The 16,428-nt window shown below is 35.7% G+C and overlaps 1 protein-coding gene across 3 annotated transcripts in view; it reads right to left on the bottom strand.

The window, feature by feature from the left end:
• MANBA (mannosidase beta) overlaps positions 1-16,428 on the bottom strand; it is a 135,866-nt gene that overhangs the window by 46,516 nt on the left and 72,922 nt on the right. For all 3 annotated transcript variants that reach the window (XM_074228778.1, XM_074228779.1, XM_074228780.1), the window contains 2 exons: positions 12,980-13,066; positions 279-446 (listed from right to left, as the gene is read on the bottom strand). In XM_074228778.1, coding sequence (XP_074084879.1) covers positions 279-446; positions 12,980-13,066 — 255 coding nt within the window. The remainder of the gene's footprint in view (positions 1-278; positions 447-12,979; positions 13,067-16,428) is intronic.

The following is a 16,428-nucleotide window of genomic DNA, read 5'->3' as shown; positions in this document are numbered from 1 at the left end:
ATACATCACCTATCTCGGGGCAGCTAAGTAGCACAGTGGATATAGCACTGGCTCTGGAGAGTGACCTTGGGCAAGTCACAACCGCATTAGTTTAAATATATAAAAATTAAAAAAAAAATAAGTTACTTATCTCCTTCCTCCGAATTGACCTCCCTTTGCCGTAAATGCAAAGAAAAGTTGTAGAAAAAAATTATCCTAAATATTGTCTTGCTAAAAAGACATTACCTACATTAATTCATTTAGAAAATCATTCCTAAACCCACTGAAGTGGTACTTACTGCGAGGACAATTTCTCTGATATTTTTCACGTACAATGTCACATAATCTCTGAAGTAGATTTGAAATTTACTCGGTGGCAAAGAAAACCAGTTAGCTGACAAAGCTGCTTCATTTTCATTGTTACCACTCCAAATGATGATGGATGGGTGAGATTTCAATCTTCTGATCTGAAATTTAAGGGGGAAAAAAAGACAACTTTTTTTCTAGTACATAAAACAAGCAAATGTGAAGCCTCCTGAAATTGTAATTCTTTGGTGACTATAGATTTGCAGCCATGTAGCATCACAGAAAAATGCTGCTGTTTGAAAGGTGAGTTTAGAGTTGGGAATCACTGAAAAAACTAACCAACTTGTCAGACACAGTCAAACTCTACTCTTGCTCCTATTCCCATTGCATTCTTGGCTTGAGTCCTAAGGTGGTTCCTATTCCATGTCTACATCCTGATGAGACTTCCCATTAAATGCCTGTCAGAGACTGGACAACAAACTTCAAATACTACCATTAAAGTTAGAAATAAATGTCCTTCAGTAGTGGAAGCTCAAACTACAAACACCACAAGGATGGATTTGGTGATACATGAGTTGCAGAAGAGAGCATGTATGTAGGAGTCATGAAACCATGCCGATGAGTCCACTACAAATTTGCATCATCAAACTTCAACATGGCCAGGGAACCCTTCTATGCTTTCTACAATTTCCATTCCAAACCTCTTCCTACCTCCTACAACAGCCCCTGTCCCAACCTCCCAGACCTTGTCTCATACTTCATGGAAAAATTGGGGCTATTAGCTGAAAGCTTCCTCCCCTCTTCCCATATACCCAACTCAGGCTTTTTATATCAACTCACCTTATCTTTTCCCTCACTCCATAACCTGATGCTCCATACCCATCTCCTTGCTATAGCCAACCCCTCTATAAGTACTTTTGATCCCATTCCCTTTTGTCTACTCCAGTTGTTTTCACTATCAACCTTTCCATCAAATCCCACATATACTGTTATTTTCCATGCTATATATAAACATTTCCATGTCTCCTCTATTCTTTATTGTTTTGTTTTTTAGGTTTTTGCAAGGCAAACAGGGTTAAGTGGCTTGTCTAAGGCCACACAGCTAGGTAATTATTAAGTGTCTGAGACCGGATTTGAACCCAGGTACTCCTAATTCTAAGGCCGGTGCTTTATCCACTGCGCCACCTAGCCACCCCTCCTCTATTCTTTAAATAAACTCTCACTACTCCTACTCTCTCCTGCAATTTTCCTGCATTCAGCCAAACTTCTTTAAAAAAGTCATTTACATTAGACATCTCCACTTTTTCCTCTTCTTCTTTTCTAAACTTCCAACTACCTGTTCAAAAGTTACCAATGACCTTTCCACTGCTAAATATATTGGTCTTGCTCTTCATCCTTATTGATCTCTCTGTAACATTTGACATTGGATCATTGGATCGTTAACTTCTCCTGCACATACCTTCCTCTCAAAGTTTTCATGACTTGCTCTTCCCACCTCTGGCTCTTCATATGGAAATGGCACTCACAAAACATGGGAATACCCTAAGGTTCTTATCTAGGACCTCTTCTCTTTTCTCTTCATGCCATCTTTTTTTTTTTTATTAAGTGTCTGAGGCTGTATTTGAACTCAGGTACTTCTGAATCCAGGGCTGGTGCTCTATCCATTGCACCACCCAGCCATTCCTCCATGCCATCTTTTTAAAACTTTTCTTGAAATTATATTTTATTTAATGAAAAATTTGCCTTCTCTTCTTCCTACCTCTTCCCAAACCTCCATCAGATATACATGGCATGCAAAATTAAGCAAAACAAATTCTCACACTGGCCAAGCCTAAAAAACATATACATATATATATATATATATATATATATATATATATATATGTATGACTCAATCTAAACCTAAATCCATCATCTCTCTTCTTCATGAGATGGAAGGCATGTTTCATCATTAGCCCTCTGCCATGGTTGATCACTACATTAAGAGTTAAGATTTTCAAAATTGTTGCCTTTATAATTATTGTTATTTTATAAATTATTCTTCTAACTTTACTCCACTTCACTCTGCATCAGTTCACACAAATCTTCCTAGGTTTTTCTGAAACTATCCCCTTCATAATTTCTTAGAGCACAATACAATTTTATCACATTCAAAAAATCTTAATCTTTAGCCATTTTCAGTTGATGGGCATCCCTTAGTTTCTAATTCTTTGGCACCAAGAAAAAGAGCTACTATAAGAATTTTTAAACAGATGGGTCCTTTTTTCTCTTTCTTTAGTCTCTGGGGTCTGGGTCTAGAAGTGCTATCACTCAGTCAAAGGTGTGTTTAATAATTTTTCTAGCATATTTCCAAATTGATTTCCAGAAAGACTGCCATTCCCAGTCCAACTATGTCCTGAAGCGCCTATTTTCACACAGCTCCTCCAGCATTTGTCATTTTTGCCAGTCTGACTGATAGATCTGAGGCAAAATCTCAGAAGTTTTCATTTATATTTTTCTATTGGTAATTTATAGTATATTTTCAAAATTCTCATATTATTGCAATTTCTTCCTATGAAAACTACCTGCAAATATCCACTCACTGTTTTATAACTTGTGGGATTACTTATATTATTATAAATTTGAATCAATTCCATAATTATATAAAGATACAAGCATAAAGATATAACATACACAAATGTATGTGTCCATTAGAAATGAGACCTTTATCAATATGCTGTAAATAATTTTTGTCCCATTTACTTCCTTCTCTTCTAATTTTAGTTGCATTGGCTTAAGTTTGTGGAAAAACTTCTTAATTTTATGTAATGAAATTATTCATTTTACTTTATGTGATCATATCCATCCCTTGTTTAGCCATCAATTCTTTCACTATATGCAGATCTGACAGATAATTCCTTACTCTTCAAATTTAAGATGACTCTATAGGATCTTACTTGATGATCTCATCACCTCTGCTGCTTCCCAAATCCATATATTCACCTCAGTCTCTGCTGACTATTTGGTCTCAAATTATGGAATGCCTGCTGGAAATTTAGGACTGTGTATTCTTTGAGTATCATAAACTCAATATAATCTAAAGCAAAATTCATGATCTTTCCCATCAAATCCTTCCTACTCCCCAACTTTCTTATTTATTATTGAGAGCACAACCATTCTACCTATCACTCCTATCATCTTTGACTTACCCCTCACTTTTACTCCCCACATTTCTAATCTGTTGCCACAACATTACTGCAAAAGCCATCTCATTAGTCTCCTTGCCTCAAATTTGTCCTCCCTCCAATTCTTTTATCACATAGGTGCCAAAAGAATTTTCCTCAAGTACAAGTCTGACACAACATTCCCTTTCTTTGTAAACTCCAGTGGTCACCTATTATCTCTGGGAGGGAACATAAACTAAATATGAACAGCTCTGTTAAGTATTAAGGTTCTTCACAATCTAATCCCTTCCCTACCTTCTGCATTCCTCTTAAGATTGAGCTACAGCGAGTCTATTTGCAGTTCCCTAAATACAACAATCCCACTCCAGTCTCTGTGCTTCCTTCCCACCATCTGTCCTCCTCTTCCTTAAATACTCTGTTCATCATTCCTAGGACTTATAAATCCTGGCCTTTCCTTCAAAACTCAGCTCAAAAGCCACTTTCTAAGTAAGTTTGTATAAATTCTCTCCACTTGAGAGCTCTTTCCACTCATTCTGCATGTATCCTACACATACTTATTTAAATACCTCTTGTCTCCCCCATTATAATCTGTACTCTTTGAAGGTAGGGATGGTTATTGACACTGAGTAAATTTCAAAACTACTTACCCTGGCATTATTCAAAACCTTATTTTCCTTCCTCCATTCAAAATAAACTATTTAACACCATATATGGCAAAGGTTTTCTTATCTTTCTCTCTCTGCTTATACCATTACCTATTCATGTTCTATCTTCTCCCCAAATGCTAAATATGAATTCCTTCATTAAAGCCCACTTCAGGTACTTCAGGATGTCTTCCTTGAGCCCCAGATCAATACTAGCTTTTTTTCACCATGAAAGCTTTTCCTAGAACCTCCTTTCAGCACATATCATGATTAGTTTATATGTGCATGCATATTCCAAAGTAAACTATAAGATTGGAGGGGAGATGCTTTGTCAAAGTTTCCTCAATTCATTTATTATTCAGTTAGTGTTATACAATTAAGTGCTTAATGAGTATTTGCTCATTTTGATACATTTAATTAAGTTAAAGCGCTAATGCATGCATGGCAGGGGCCACCATACTTCATCTAGAGGCCCAGAACCAGTTGACTAGTTGTTTTTGAACTGCCCAGGGACTAAGAATGGTTTTTATGTTTTTAAATAAAAGGGTCACAGTTTGTAAACCTTCTAGGCAATAGTCACAAAGACAGATACAACACAGATTCTTCTCTAAAGGAATACACAAATACCTATGATATGTAGGAAAGTAGGATAAACATACTCCAAAAAAGAAAAGCTATGAGAAAATTGAGGATGGAGAGATCATTTTAGTTAGGAGAGAGAAGACATATGGGGCAGAACCAAGTTGGAAGCATGGAGCTAGGAAACTCTCGGAGCTTTTCATAAACTTTAAATGAAGTCTCTACATAGATCCTAAAGCTACAGATCCCACAAAAAAAAATGGAAGAAGTTCTCAACTCAAGATATCATGGAAGAACTTCAGTAAAAGTCTGTATCATCTCAGTAAAAGGGTCAGCATAGATAGGAGATCTAGAAAGAGGCTCTTAGCAGCTACACAGCTCAGATCCAGGCTTAGCAAGCCAGGGGGGCAGCAGGTTAATAGCCACGGTTCCATCCCAGTGCAGAAGACAAAGTTGGAGCCCAAGAATGCTGGTGCAACAGACACGCCTGGGTTGGGCTTTCCTACCCAGGGGACCAAACCACTACATAGGCTACACCACAAGCAAGCAGTGAGCCAGGGACCAGATCTGGGCCAAGAATAAAAAGTTTTGGACTATACACCCTGTACCCCAGAGCTCAAACTATCAATATGAGCTTATAACTAGCATGTTTCCAAAGTGATTTCCAGAAACTAAAAGTGATTTTCCATGAAACAAAAAAAAAAATGAACAATTAGAAGAAAATGTGAAATATCTCATTGAAAAAACAACTGATGTGGAAAACAGACTTAGGAAAGATTAATTTAAAAATTATTGGAATACCTGAAAATCATGATCAGGAAAAGAGCCTTGACATCATTTTCAGGAAAATTTCAGGAAAATTGCCCTGATATTCTAGAAGCAGAGGGCAAAATAGAAATGGAGAGAATCCACTGATCCCCCCGAGAAATATCCCAAAAAACCAACCCCTAGGAATATTATAGCCAAGTTCCAGAACTCCCAAGTCAAAGAGAAAATATTACAAGCAGCCAGAAGGACACAGTTCAAATATCGTGAAGCTGCAGTCAGGATCACACAGGACTTAGCAGCAACTACACTGGAAGCTCGTAGGGCTTGGAATACAAAATACCAGAAGGCAAAAGAGCTTAGAATGCAGCCAAGAATGAACTACCCAGCAAGGCTGAATGTCCTCTTCCAGGGAAAGATGGACTTTCAATGAACCAGGGGAATTTCAAAGGTTCCTTTTGGAATGGCCAGAGCTGAACAGAAGGTTTGATCTTCAGATACAGGACTCAGGTGAAGCATGGAGATTGGAGGAGAGGGGGGAAATATGAGGGACTTAATAAGGATGAACTGCATGTATTCCTGCATAGAAAAATGACACTGATAATACTCATATGAACCTTCTCAGTTAATAGAGCAGGTAGAGGGAGCTTTTATAGTTGAAGCACAGGAGAAAGCTGAATTCGAAGATAAAATATGGTGTAAAAATGGAGTCAATAGAAAAAAGGGAAATGGAACGGGAGAAAGAAAAAGGAGAGGGGGAATAGTCCAAGACATTTCACATAAGATTTTTTTTATTACAATGAGCTATTGCAATGATATGGAAGAGGAGAGGCAAGGGGGAATGAGGGAACCTTTGCTCTCATCAGAGATGGCTAGGAGAGGAAACAGCATATATACTCAATGGGGTATAGACATCTGGAGTAAGAAGGAGCAGGGAGCAGGGGGAAGGGGTGGGGATGTGAATAAAGGAGGAGAGGATGGACCATGGGGGGAGACTGGTCAGATATAACACATTTTCTTTCTTACTTCTTGCAAGGGGCTGGGATTGGAAGGCCTGCCCAGGACCATGAGGCCAGGCGGATGCTGGGCCTAAGGGGTGGTATGGGGGCTCAGGGCTTCTTGGCCCCAGGACCAGGGATCTGTATGCTGAGCCAGTCAATGACCCTACAGCAGAGTCAGAGTGAAAGGAGAGAGAAAATAGAGTACATGGTAGTGGAGAAATAAGAAAGGAGGGAGTTGCGATCAGCAATGGCAACGTTGAAAAAATATGGAAGTAACTTTTGTGATGGACTTATCATAAAGAATGAGATCCACCCATGACAGAGTTGTTGGTGTTGGAACAAAGACTCAAGCATATTTTTTTGTTATTATTATTTGGGGGAGGGTGCAGGGCAAGTGGGGCTGGATGACCTGCCTGGGGCCACATAGCAGGGTGATCTTTGGGTGTCTGGGGCCGGATTTGGACCCAGGTGCTGCTCCTGGCTCAAAGACCAATGCTCTATCTGCCACCCAGCCACCCATACTATTATTACTATTTTATTTTGGGTCTTTTTTTTTTTTGTTTGTTTTTGCAGGGCAGTGGGGATTGGGTGGCTTGCATGTCACATGGCTGGGTGATTGTTGGGTTTACGAGGCTGGATATGGACTCGGGTGCTTGTAGCTCCAGGGCTGGTGCTTCGTCCATTGCACCACCTGGCCATACCTACAATTATTACTATTATTTCTTTTTATTTTAATTTTTTTCTCTCCCTTTTACTTTTTTCGCCCAAGCAAGTCTATCTATATTCATGGGGGGAGGAGGGGTATTTTGTTTACTTGTAAACAAGAATATTTTATTAATGTAAAAAAAACATTTGTACAAAATGAGAATAAAAAAATAAATTAAAAAAAAATTTAGGGCGGCTAGGTGGCACAGTGGATAAAGCACCGGTCCTGGAGTCCGGAGTACCTGGGTTCAAATCCGGTCTCAGACACTTAATAATTACCTAGCTGTGTGGCCTTGGGCAAGACACTTAACCCCATTTGCCTTGCAAAAAAAAAAAAAACCTAATTAAAAAATTTATTCTACCCTATAGGGAATTTGAGGGGGGAGAGGAAGAGAAGTAGGAAAGAAGGAAGGAGGAAAGAAAGGGGAAGAAGGGACTGATAAAAGGGAGGGTTAAAGGAAATGTAAAAGTAAAGTTAAAGTTAAGGTAAAAGTTAAAAAATGGTAAAAGGGGAAAGAAAGAGAAAAAGGCTGATACAAGGGAAAACTGATCAAGAGGCAGCAGTCACAAACAAAATATTAGTGTGAAGGGATAAGGGAAAAAGAAAGAAAAATTTAAGCAGGGAAAGATAGCATGGAGGGAAATACATAGATAGTAATCATAACTGTAAATGTGAATGGAGTGAACCCTCCCATAAAACAGAAGCAGATAGCAAAATGGATTAAAAAACAGAATCCTACAAAATGTTGTTTACAAGAAACATACTTGAAACAGAAATAAACCCACAGAATAAAGGTAAAAGTCAGGAGGAGCAAAATATATTATGCTTCACATGAAGTAAAAAAATCAGGGATACAATCCTGATTTCAGACAAAGCTAAAGCAAAAAAGCACCACAGGCAAAAAAGTAATATCAATATTATATACCACCAAGTGGTATAGCATCCAAATTCTTAAAGGATAAGGTAAACAAGTTAAAGGGAGACATAGACAGCAAAACTCAGAATTAGATAAATCTAATACAAAATGAACAAGAAGGAAAAGAGATCAATGAATATGACATACCACTAAAAAGCTAGAAAAAGAACAAATTAATAATCTCCAATTGAATACCAAAGTAAAAATGCTGAAAATTAAAAGAGGAATTAATAAAATTGAAAGAAAAGCAATGAGAACTAATGAAGAAAGGGTTTTATGGGAAAAAACAGCAAAATAACCAAATTGCCAGTATCAAAAATGAAAAGGGGGAACTCGCTACCAATGAGGAGGAAATTAAATCAATAATTCAGAGATATTTTGCCTAACTTAATGCCAACAAATTGAAAGCCACATTAATCATCAGCATTACTATATATATATAATATGTATATTTTATATATATATATATATATATATATATATATATATATATATATATATATATATATATATATATAAAACAAAATTCAATAGCAAGACAAAGAAAGAGAAATTCAATTTAAAGTAATCGCAAACAACATAAAATACTTGGAAATCTACCTACCAATCCAGGAAAATACATGAATACAATTACAAAATACTTTTCACACAAATAAATATGGAACAAAACAACTAGAAACATGTCCATTGCTCATAGTTAGGCCAAGCTATAATTTAATAAAAATGACAATTCTACCCAAATTAAATGACTTATTCAGTGCCCTACCACACAAACTATCAAAAAACTATTTTACTGAGCTAAAAAAATTGTAGCAAAATTCATCTGGAGCAAAAAAAAGTCAAGAATATCAAAGGAATTAATGAAAAAAAATTGCAAAAGAATTTGTTCTAAGAGGTATACCATATCTTAAACTAAATAAAGCAGCAGTGATAAAAACTGCCTAGTTCTGGCTAAGAAACAGAGACGTTCTTCAGTGGTGGTATAAAAGAAACAGTAGTAAATGACTACAGTAATCTCCTTTTTGATAAAGACAATAGCTTCTGGGATAAGAACTCACTATTTGACAAATCTGCCAGAAATAGGAAAATAATATGGCAAAAATTAGGCATAAACCCACCCTATATACCAAGATAAAGTTGAAATGAATACAGGATTTAGACAATGGGTAATACCACAGACCAATTAAGAGAACAAGAAATATTCTATTTGTTAGAACTATAGAGAGGGGAGAAGTTTATGATCAAACAAGAGACAAAGAACACTATAAATTGCAAAATGGATAATTCCAACTATATTAAATTAAAAAATTTCTACACAAACAAAACCAATGCAGTCAGGACTCAAAGGAACACAGAAAGCTAGAAAACAATTTTCACAGTGTTTCTGATAAAGGACTTATTTCTAAAATATATAGAGAACTGAATCAAATTTGTAAGACAACAATATGAATAGGCAGTTTTCACATGAAGAAATTAAAGTTATCTGTAGTCATATGAAGAAATGTACCAAATCATTCTTGATTAGAGAAATGCAAATTAAAACTATGAGGTACTGTCTCACAGTTATCAGATTGGCTAAGATGACAAAAAAGTAAAAATGATCAATGTTGGAGAAGATGTGGGAAAACTGAGACATTAATTCACTATTGGAGGAGCTGTGAACTGATCTAACCATTCTGGAAAGTAATTTGGAATTATGCCTAAAGGGCAATAAAATTGTGTATGCTGTTTGACCCAGCAAAATCATTACTGGGTCTGTATCCTAAGAGATTATATATACAAAAATAATCATAGCAGTTCTTTTTGTAATGGCAAAGAATTGGAAATTTAGGGGATGCCTTCAACAAGTTGAACAAGTTATGGCATATGAACATTATGAAATACTATTGTTCTGTAAGAAATCATGAGCGAAAAAAAAAAAAAAAAGAAATCATGAGCAGCCAGATTTTGGAAAAGTATGGAAAGACCTGCATGAGCTGATGCTGAATGAAGTGGGCAGAACCCAGAGAACACTGTAAACATTAACAGCAACACTGTGAGATGATCAACTGTGATGGATGCAGCCCCTCTCAGGAGGTCAGTGTTCAAGGACAATCCTGAGACTTGTTCTGAAAGATGCCATCCACATCCAAAGCAAAAACTATGGAGTCTGAATGCAAAGCAAAGCATACTATGTTTGCTTTTTAAAACTTTTTATGTTTTTCCTTTCTTCCTCATAGTTTTTCCCCCCTTAGTTCTAATTCTTCTTTCACAATATGACTAATAAATATGGAAATATGTTAGACATTATTGTAAATGTATAATTTTTTACCAGAATGGCATGGGGAAGAGGGGAAGGAAGGGTGGTAGAAAACTGCAGAACTTATAATCTTGCAAAAGGATAAATGTTGAAAATTACCTTTACATGCAATTGAAAAAAATAATAAAGTTGGGAGGTATACTGAAGATTTCATTCTTGAGGGCAGCATCTGAATTTGTCCATGAAAGCAGAGAAAGAAACTTAACAATTAATTGCAGAAGGGAGGAGGTGAAGGATTGGCGAGGAGGGGAGGGGGGAATTGCCTACTTAAGGTAGAGGAAAGCAAAGCAAAAATAAATGAGAAAAGGCAGAAATAGAACACAGAACAGAATGTCATCCAAGTGGCTTATCCACAGAACTGTAGTAAAATGGGAAAGAGCTGGATGGGAAAAGAGTCATAAAGGGAGGGGCCTTAAATGCCAGGATCAGCAGTCTACTCTTTCATTTTTTTAAATTTAACAATTGGAACTCAAGGAAACTAAAGATTTGTGAGTATGAGTTAATATGAATACCATATTAGAAACTCATTCTTAAAAGCAATGTGAAAGATGGACTGGAGATAAGAAAATTGGCTAAATTTAAATCTAACTTAAATGAATATTACAGATACCAAAGAAATAAATAACTTAATGGTCAACAGAAAAGATAGTAAAGGATATTTTGTTAAACTGATTATTAGCATTCATTTTCAAATTTTAAATTATCATTAAAAATACATCTTTGGTATGTCACAAATTCATATGGGTTCACTATAGTTTAGCAAGCTGAATATATGTATAAGCTATATCTTAAGTTATTTATGGATATTATTTCTTTTTTAAAAAAATTCTTTAAAAAAATTAAAGTCTTTCTGTACTTTCAAAAAGAAAACGGGTTTCTGAAAAGCCATTTCATTTGACTGTGTATGAGTGGATTATTCAATATATTTATGCATGAGTTGTGACAGTTGTGGCAGGGATATTTAAAAAAAATGAATTCACTAAAATATAAAACAGTTCACTAAGAATCAATAGCTCTATGTAAGATCTAATGATGTATTCAACTGAGATATGAGGAAGTGGCACAGGGGATAGAGATCTGGGCCTGGGGTTAGGAAGGGTCTTTCTTATTTCAAATTTAACTTCAGACACTCACTAGCTACATAAGCTTGGTAAGTCATTGAACCCTGTATGTCTCAGTTTCCTCATCTATAAAATAAGCTGGAGAAGGAAATGGCAAACCACTCTAGGATCTCTGCCAACCTTAAATGGAGTTATGAAGAGTTGATACATGACTGAAAAATGAACAAGTTGCACAGTGGGTAGAGAACTCAGGTCAAAGCCAGGATTTGGGCAAGTGACTTAAGTCCTAGGCCACAATCTAAGATTATAAATTACAAAGCAGCTGCTGACATGAACTGAGGAGGGTATTTCCTCAAAGCAAGTACTCTAAATAGATAAGTACAGATTAAAAACAAAACAAAGGAAAAGGCAATCCACAATCCAAGCCTGTCTCCTAATAATCCTCAAATTAATATGTACTCTATATTATCTTTTCTCTTTTAATAATACATGTTACAGGGAGGGAAATTTTAAGTATGGCAGAAATTAGCAGTCCAATTATACTCTGAGAAGTCAGAAGTTTATCTAAAACTCTCAAGCTAGTGTCAGACTTTAAAAAATATTTATTAAAATGTTCAAAACTTTAAAACCATTTATCTATCTAACACTACAGTCTAATGAGACTGAAACAGATTTTATCTTGAAGTTTGCAGAATAAGAAATAGATCTTATTTTCTTTTAATTTAAATACAATTTAATTTCTTTTTAATAAGAGATGAAGTTAAAATGAAGAGAGCAAAAAGGAAAATGAAGAAAGGAAATCCAACCACAAACCATGGGCCCTAAGAAGTCAAAGAGAAAAAAAACAAGGGTTCAAAATATTAGATGCAACATTCTTTTTTAGGTTTTTGCAAGGCAAATGGGGTTAAGTGGCTTGCCCAAGGCCACACAGCTAGGTAATTATTAAGTGTCTGAGGGCAGATTTGAACCCAGGTACTCCTGACTCCAAGGCCGGTGCTCTATCCACTGCGCCACCTAGCTGCCCCAACATTTTATTTTAGGTAGTAAAAAATAGGAAACAAAGTAGAGGTCCATTAATTAAGAAACTGGACAAACAATGGTATATGAATATGTTAGAACATTACTGTACCATGAAACTGAGAAATTCAGATATAACTAGAGAGATTTGTATGAAATAATGAAGAATAAAGAAAATAGAATCAAGAAAGCAATATACATGACCACAAAATGTAAAGGAAAACACTGCTAAAAGGCAGTCAAATTCATATTAATTGAAATAACCAATCTTAGTGCTGGAGAATAAATGATGGAATACATTTTCTTTCTCTTGATGGAGAAGTGGTGGCCCATGGGTTAAAAATGTTTTATGTTCTATCAAACACAAATGATTTGCATTAGAGTTTTCTCTATTTTTCTCCATTACAACAGTGACTAGTGGGGAAACAGGTTATGTTAGAAAATGACTGTGGTATAAAAGAAGGGCATCATTAAAACTCTTTTTAAAAGAACCTGCAACACCAAAACAAACAAAAAGTTTATATTACACCTGGTATTCATACCTGATGAACAACTTCTCCTCTCACTGAATCAATGAAAGCTTGGTCAGTAGGATAAAGAGCACAGGCAAACATAAAATCCTGCCATATCTATAAGGCAAAAAATGAGAGTTGGTAATTAATGTCTTCAAAAGAAGTCATTCAGTTAATAATCTTATTACAAAGAAACTGCCTTTTGGGAGATGTAGGGGTTATCTTGATGTATTTATAAGTATATATGATACATATGTCAAACTAATGAAGAGTTTATTACTGAAGAGCTAATGGAAAATGACTGATAGGCATGCTGGTCTTTGAGTTGGTAAGAACAAGTTGAAATCCAGCCTCAAACACTATAAATTGTGCCATGGGTAGAAGTCAATTAACTTCTCTGAACCTTAGTTTCCTCATCAATAAAATGGATATAAGTACATACACCACAATCTTATAAGGATCAAATAAGATATGAAATGTTTAGCAAATTTTTAAATATTATAAATTATAAATTATTGCTTTTTAATTACATTCTTCTCATCTTCTTTATTCAGCAAATTCAGTGGAAGTATTCATCTTAATACAGTCACCTGAAAGTGTTTTACTGACATTGTCCATATGGATTTTTGTTACATAATTTTCTGAATTTGTTATTTTATAGTATACAATGAGAATGGTGTTGCATAGGTATTAATTCCTTTAAACATGTTCTTCACATTCAGCTTAGATTTAAAGATGTTTTTTCACATATTGGTCTCAATCTCCTCTTTATGCTTTATATTTTTATGTTTGATATATCTTGCTCAGAGACCAAGGTATTATAGGTATCACCTTCATCCATTAATTCAATGTGTTTGCTTTCAGATGCTTATTTTTCCTGGAAATTTATTAAAAGACTATTAAATTTGTTAAATACATATGACATTGATATTATTTTTTTAAGAAAGATTCCATGACACAAAAGAACTGTTTGATGTAGTTTTCATTAGAAAAATATAGTTTCATATCATCCATGGACATGAAGTAATTAATAAAACCTTCGGTCTGATTCTCCTCTTAATGTAGAAGCCATAATTAGTTCTACTTAGAAGATGATAATGGATTTAAATCTAGATAGAATCAAAATGGATTGAAAATTGTCTTCCTAGGGGCGGCTAGGTGGCGCAGTGGATAAAGCACCGGCCCTAGAGTCAGGAGTACCTGGGTTCAAATCCAGTCTCAGACACTTAATAATTAACCTAGCTGTGTGGCCTTGGGCAAGCCACTTAACCCCATTTGCCTTGCAAAAACCTAAAAAAAAAAATTGTCTTCCTGAGAAATTCCAGGTTTCAAATCAATTGGCTGTGACATTATTGACTTAGTGTTAGACTATAGAGTATGATTTCCCACATGAGTAACAAATATTCTTAACATTTCCACTCTGCTCCAGTCTGTCTTCTATATTTGTAAGACATGAATAAAATATGAGGGAGCAACTAAACAAAAAAAGATATTGTAAATGCTACAGTCTTTTCAAAGGCAGTTTGTTCAACAGTTTCCCAAATGCTCCCTTAAAATATCCCTTTTTTTGTTATTCAATCAGTATATAGTTGTCCATTGTTTATGGAGTTGTTTTTATTTTTAAGTGATGAGGTGTGACTGCTTTGTATAATGTACAAAAACGTATCCTATATTTGAAGGTGTCACTATTGGTGCCATGCTTCCTGGCAAGATTAGACTTGCACTTAAGAGGAAAAGAGGTTTTGCTTGTAATTTGAGCTTCAATGTTTTGAAGCACATGAGTCAATTGTTACAGATCTTATATCATTTCTCAGTTTTGTAGGGAAGCTCAGGTTCACCACCTTCCTGACAAATTATTTCCCATTAGGTTAATGATAGGCAGGAAAGTGGCATAGTGGATAGAAAGCTAGGTCTGAGGTATGGAGGACCTGAGTTCAAATCCAGCCTCAGATACTTAATAGCTATGTGACCCTGGCTAAGTTATTTAAGCTGTTTCCTCATCTGTAAGATGAGATAGAGAAGGAAATGGCAAACCACTCCAGTATCTTTGCCAAAAAAACCCAAATGAGGTCACAAAGAGGTAATGAATGAACAACAACAACAACGATAAGTTTGATGGTGCCCAACTTTTCTGCTTTTTTCCTGTTGTTTTATCCAACTTGAATTTTTTTTTGGTCCGGGGTTCCTTTAAAATATATAGATGACCAGAAATCCCCAATGTGCTCTTGTCTGAGGTTTCTCTCTCAAATGTGTCTTCTTTACTTCTCTATTAAGGTTAGTAAAGTTTTTGATGTTAAAGAGTTTGTTTTGGCAGCTAGGTGGCATAGTAGATAAAGCACCGGCCCTGGAGTCAGGAGTCCCTGGGTTCAAATCCAGTCTCAGACACTTAATAATGACCTAGCTGTATGGCCTTGAGCAAGCCACTTAGTCCCATTGACTTGCAAAAAAAAAAAAAGTTTGATCTTTGCACTGCAGACTCCTTGCACCACTTCCACTTTCTGGCCTAATGAAAGGAACTTCAAATCCATGATAATTTATGCATTCTTTTCCATATTTTTCTTGCTTGTGGGACAACATAGTATTCAAGTTTTCTAAGCAATATGGCTTTCCCCACACCTTCAATAGTCTCTGGCATCATTTCTGACATAGTCTCATACAACATCTACCGCAAGGTAATCTTTCATCGCTCTAGCTCGACTCCTGTGGTTTTTGCCATGGCAATAGCTGCCATACAGATGGCAGTGGATAGGTCCTGGAATGTTTTATACATAGTCTATCAAAAGGCTGAGGATGACACATTCAATCAAGATGGCATATATCAGTTTGGTTTTTGTTACTATTCTGGTGTCCATGTTCTACTAGCTGAAGCCTGTCAAATTCAAAACGAGCTTTTTAGAATTCTAGTCTTAAGTCTTAAGTCTCCTTTTCAAATCATTTGAGATATCAATGCTGTTTTTGACATTCATTTCAATGTCAGATATAATTCCTAGAGTCTTCATTAAGTAAAGATTTCCAATGACCTCAGGGTCTTCAACTGGAAACTCTTCAAAATTTACTATTTTCTTGACTTCAGCTCTTACTTCCAAAAGAGTTGAAGTTATTAGTTATTATTTATCATTGTCCAGCAGGTGGGGTTCTGTCATTTCTGATTCATTCTGATATGTGTGTGTATGTATGTATATATATATATATATATATACATATATAATGTACATATATATATACACACACACACACACACACACACACATATGTGTGTGTGTGTTTCTTGCCATTTTGTGGTATCAGAACATAAGGGATCTTCCTTCTTTCTGCTTTCTTCTGTGTCCAGCTGATCACCATAATGGTTCTGAGTAGGACCAGGCTGCAACCCTAGAATAGTTCTCAAATTCATAGAATGGATTTAATTTTACTCTATGGGGGATCTGACAACATCACTAGAGTTGGAGTGGCCAGCATTTTAGGATTCCTGTTGGGTT

Source organism: Macrotis lagotis, chromosome 3, assembly GCF_037893015.1.
Source record: "Macrotis lagotis isolate mMagLag1 chromosome 3, bilby.v1.9.chrom.fasta, whole genome shotgun sequence".
NCBI lineage: Eukaryota > Metazoa > Chordata > Mammalia > Peramelemorphia > Peramelidae > Macrotis > Macrotis lagotis.
The sequence above is the reverse complement of the archived record's forward strand: the minus strand, read 5'-3'. Positions and strand labels throughout refer to the sequence as shown.